The sequence below is a fragment of the Marmota marmota genome, unplaced genomic scaffold (genome assembly GCF_001458135.2).
Source record: "Marmota marmota marmota unplaced genomic scaffold, marMar, whole genome shotgun sequence".
In the NCBI taxonomy this organism is placed as follows: Eukaryota; Metazoa; Chordata; class Mammalia; order Rodentia; family Sciuridae; genus Marmota; species Marmota marmota.
In genome coordinates this window covers 10,976,301-10,980,956 of record NW_026000205.1, presented here as the reverse complement: position 1 = coordinate 10,980,956, position 4,656 = coordinate 10,976,301, and the positions used below count along the sequence as shown (strand labels likewise).

Sequence of the window (4,656 nt, the reverse complement as noted above, 5' to 3'; positions counted from 1 at the left end):
AGGCTAGAGATGTAACTGAATGGTGGAGCGGCCCTGGGTTCAACCGTCGATGCTGAAAAAAAAAAAAAAAAATCTAGGAAAGGAATGGAGGATGGATATTTGAAGCCAGCTATAAATTCACTTTCAAACCACCTGTTTGTCTGTGGAGCAAAGATGGCCTCCAACTGGTCCAGACTTACTTAATATAGGTTAGCAATCCCAGTAGGGAGGCAGCACTTATTTATCAACAATTTTAGCAGATATCCCAGGGCTGATAGTTATTGACAATCATCGTCCCAGTGCCCCTTTGCTCATTCCTGTATTGATCAAAGGAACGGGGGATGGAGTGCTCTGTTTATCTCTGTTTGGCCAGGTCTGGGTATATCGAATGGAGCTAGATCCCCAAAGGCACACTGAGAGACCATTATCAGAAAACCACAGATAGACACTGGGCTGGGGGTGGAGGGATAGTATGTCGTCTGAGATTTTGCAGCCCCTTGAGTCCATTGGAAAGCAAAGAAAGACCCTAAGCCTGATTGACATAGTTGTCTAGGAAATGAAGGACCACTTGATAGAAAAACATGAATTTTTCTTAGGCACTAGGGATTAAATCCAGGGACCCTCTACACTGACCTACACCCCCAGCCCTTTTTATTTCTTTTTAAATATTGAGTGAGGGTCTTGCTAAATTGCTAAAGCTGGCCTCTAACTTATAAGCCTTCTGACTCAAAGTCTCCTAAGTAGCTGGAATTACAGGCCTGCACCCAGCTAAAAGCATGGATGTTTAAACCCCTGAGTGACCCTGGGAATGAAGAGATGGCCACAGAAAGAAAAACAACACAGAAAAGCAGATACATCTGCCATTGTGTCCATTCCATTGCCAGAGTTGACAATACTCACTGCATATCAGAATCTTGAGAGTTCTTAGAGCTTTAAAAACACCAATGAAAGGCACAGTGACAAAGGGCCTTGAAATAATTACTACTTCAAAATAAAAATATTACATAAAATAATATAAATTAAGTAGCAATGTAAAAATACCAATTGCAAACATTATATTGCACATTTTATTATATGAATATACTGTGTCACATATTCCCATAAGGTAAATGATAAAACATCAAAGTCATGTGGAATTGTACCTGTCACAGAGCACGCAGTAAACCGATTATAAAGACATTGGTGAGAGAGATGCAATTGGTCCCCAAGGCTTTATTTTCTCCCTCGAAATCTCTCTTTTAGGAAAGTGCTTAAAAGAAAAAGTATCAAATAAAGCTGGAGAAATGAGAGTGGAACCAAAGGGTCATTCTAAGTCCCCTTTTGGGTAAAAAAGTGGTAAGTCGCCTCCTTGGTTTCAACCATGCCTAACGGCATGCTTACTCAACAGGAACCATGACAGAAGACCTGCAAAATCAATCCAAACCAGAAAAATCTAAATGCAGTGGTGTGGCGAGCACAAAACTAGCACAAAAAGATAATCTGCTCATGATTCTCCTTTTCCCACCTTGATCTGACCCCTGCCATCGGCCCTTTCACTCATAAGAGGAGCCCATCTTTTTAAAAATATTTTTTAATTGTAGATGGACACAATATCTTTATTTATTTATTTTTATGTAGTGCTGAGGATTGTACCCAGTGCCTCATACATGTGAGGTAAGCGCTCTGCCACAGAGCGACAGCCCCAGCCCAAGAGGAGCCCCTCTTGACGCACATTGGGAAGCAAGTGTCTTTAGAGCATGAGTTTTCCCCTCTCTGTTCTTTGTACACACAGAATAAAGTTTCTGACTGTTTTACCCAACTCAAAAAAAAAAAAAAGAAAATATTTCAAGTATCACAAATAGAATAGTATTATGAAACCCTACGAACCCATCAGCTCCAAATATCCTACCATTCTTGATTTAGACCTTATTCCTCTTTGCTGATACAGATACACCCGGCAGGATTCACGGTGGTTTCTGAGCCCCTCTAGACTCCTGGACTCCATTTCATCTTCTGACCCTGATCCACCCATCCTTTCTGCAGAACCAGTGCCCAGCGGGGGCTGCCCACTCATGTGCAGAGACTTGGTTGCATGCCTGGCAGAGGCTCAGGGGTTATCCAGTGGTTGGTTCCCTTTGCTCCTGGTACTAATGGGACCCGAGGGGGCGTTTCCCTGCGAGCCTCTCAGCAGCCTGCTAGGACTACAAGGAAATTGCAGCAGCAGACCAGGAGGTTCAAACTGTGTCAACCCAGCCAAGCTGTTCAGCATATGGGACTTCGAGCTTTAACTGCGGGGAAGGACTCTCCCGCTGCTGCCCCAGGACCCGACTCTCACCCGCAGAGGGCGCGACCAGTCCAACTCTTTGAGCTTGGCGCTCTCTCCCTCTCTCTGCTTGTCTTCCAAAACAGAGAATCTTGTCCCGGACCCAGCATTTTACTCCTTAATCCCTTCCCTCTAGAAGTCTCCACGGCTGGGACCCCTAAAGCAGACCTGGCCTGAGGAAGCGAACGCACGCAGCTTTTAATAACTAATGACAAAGTGCTTGGAGCCAGGTGGATCGCGCCTGTAGTCCCAGCTGCCCCGGAGGATCACTTGACTCCAGAAATTCTAGGCCAACCTGGGTAACATAGCGAAACCCGTCTCCTTAAAAGACAAAGCAAAATAAAATGTTGTCTTTTCTCTCCCAGTGTTCCCACGCCCTTGGGGTCAGAAGGGTCCACGTCCCTAGCTCCCTCTCCTCCAAGACCAAGGGGTTAGGTCAGAACCTCCGGTACTCTCTGACCCAAAGCCTAAAAGTCCGAGCGCCTAGCTCTCTTCCCCCAGGTCCCAGGTGCTTGGATCGATAGAACGGCTGTCCACTCAAGGACACTAATTCCCCTTGGGGCGGGCCAGGGCTACAAAGACTCCGCCCCCTTCCCCGGTGCGCCGTGACGTAACTGCCACTCAGCCAATCGGGAGTGGAGGTGCCGGATAGCTGGAGGCGGGGGGCGGAGTTTTTGAAGGGCGCGCGGCGGAAGTGACTGTTTCCTTGCCCTTTGGCTTGGGCAGCTGTTTGGCTGCTGTCCACCCGGCCTTTGCTGCTGCTGCTGCCTCCCTGCTGCTATCATGAGCCGGCCCAGCCGGCTGCAGAGGCAAGTTCTGAGCCTCTACCGAGAGCTTCTGCGCGCTGGGCGCGGGAAGCCGGGTGCCGAGGCGCGGGTGCGGGCCGAGTTCCGGCAGAACGCCAGCCTACCGCGCACCGACGTGCTGCGCATCGAGTACCTGTACCGCCGCGGACGGCGCCAGCTGCAGCTGCTGCGCTCCGACCACGCCAAGGCCTTGGGTGCTTTTGTGCGCCCGCGGGGCCCGACGGAGGAGCCTGGCGGCGCGGCGGCCCTGGGGACCCCGCCTGACGATGATGATGGTCCAAAGAGCCCTCTCGACGACACCGTGGCACCGGAGATCCGACCCGATGGACGATGACAGGCAGAAGAGCTCTCTCAGTGGTGCAGAGGGGCCCGCCTGGCTCCTTGAAGGGGCTCGAGAACCCATCTGATGGAAGATGAGAGGTCTTGAGAAACTAGCTCCAGATTTGGGAAACAGCCCTCCTGGCGACATGGGCGTAGAGAGCCCTGTGGTGGACGGTGAGAAATGTCCTACCTTGCCCGATACATGTTGACAGGTCAGTCCCCCCATCCCCTTGGGGTGGCCTGGGAGGCTGAATAGTGCTCTGCGGAGATCTACTTACCCAGAGTCATGGGGAGCCCAGACGCCCCCTCCCTCTGTCATGGACAAAGAGCCTGAGACCCTTCTCTTCCTTCACCTCTGAGAACACATCTACCCCTGGCTCTCAACGGGACTGCCCTTTCCTGTATTTAACTCTGAGAAAAGCAGACTTGTTGCTGAAAAGCACTTTGGAAAGATACTCTGATGAACCGTGAGAAGACTAGAATTCCCTTTGAAAAGCTTACTGACCTCACCCCCATACACTGTGTCAAACTGGAACCACAAGGAAGGGGTGGGGTCTCACCCCCAGCTGATCAGCTTAAGAATCCCTATTTGATTGTTAAAGGGGCAACTCTAACTCTTGTGCCCCTTCTCTCTCAGGACTGTTGCACAAAAGGAATAAAATTGGGGATGTGCTTAGTTCCCTGTTCTTAAGGATTTTATGGGGAATTTTTGAAGACACACACATCCACACCTGGATTTGGCTCTCTCAGAGAGAATGGATGTAGGGAGCTGTCTCTTCCCTTCTGAAGCCCTCTAGCCTGGCAAATTGGTTGAAGTGGCATTGTTCTCTCTCTTGGGTAAATCCAAGGAGGAGACCCATCCTAGCTTCACTTCAAAAAGACTCCAGTTGACTCCTTTTAAATCAAGTAATAAATCAGGAGAGGAAAAGGTGGAGCTGAGGCAGTAGTGGGGATCTCATATTCTTTTCAGTGTTTCACAAAATCTAGAAACTTACATATCTTCAAACCTGATTGAGGAGTCCAACCTCAGCTAGAAGCTGGGATTTTTGTTAGCGAGGCCCTGGGACAGGGGGCAGGGAGATGGATCCACAAAACACAGGCATACCCCTTCTCCTGTTCCCGTACGAACCTTCCCTGAACATTACCTAGAGTACTATATTTTGCAACCCTGAGCTGTATTTGCATCCAAGTCAGTTAAGAAAGTGGAAGAGGGATGAATTCTTGCAGATGCAATTGAGGAAAGGAGGA

At 49.3% G+C, this 4,656-nt stretch overlaps 1 protein-coding gene across 1 annotated transcript; it reads left to right on the top strand.

Moving 5' to 3' along the window:
* Window positions 1-2,946: 2,946 nt before the first annotated feature.
* Window positions 2,947-4,084, top strand: Sdhaf1 (succinate dehydrogenase complex assembly factor 1). Its single transcript, XM_015497236.2, has one exon. The coding sequence runs from the start codon at window positions 3,065-3,067 to the stop codon at window positions 3,419-3,421; it is 357 nt and encodes a 118-aa protein (XP_015352722.1). The 5' UTR covers window positions 2,947-3,064; the 3' UTR covers window positions 3,422-4,084.
* Window positions 4,085-4,656: the final 572 nt, after the last annotated feature.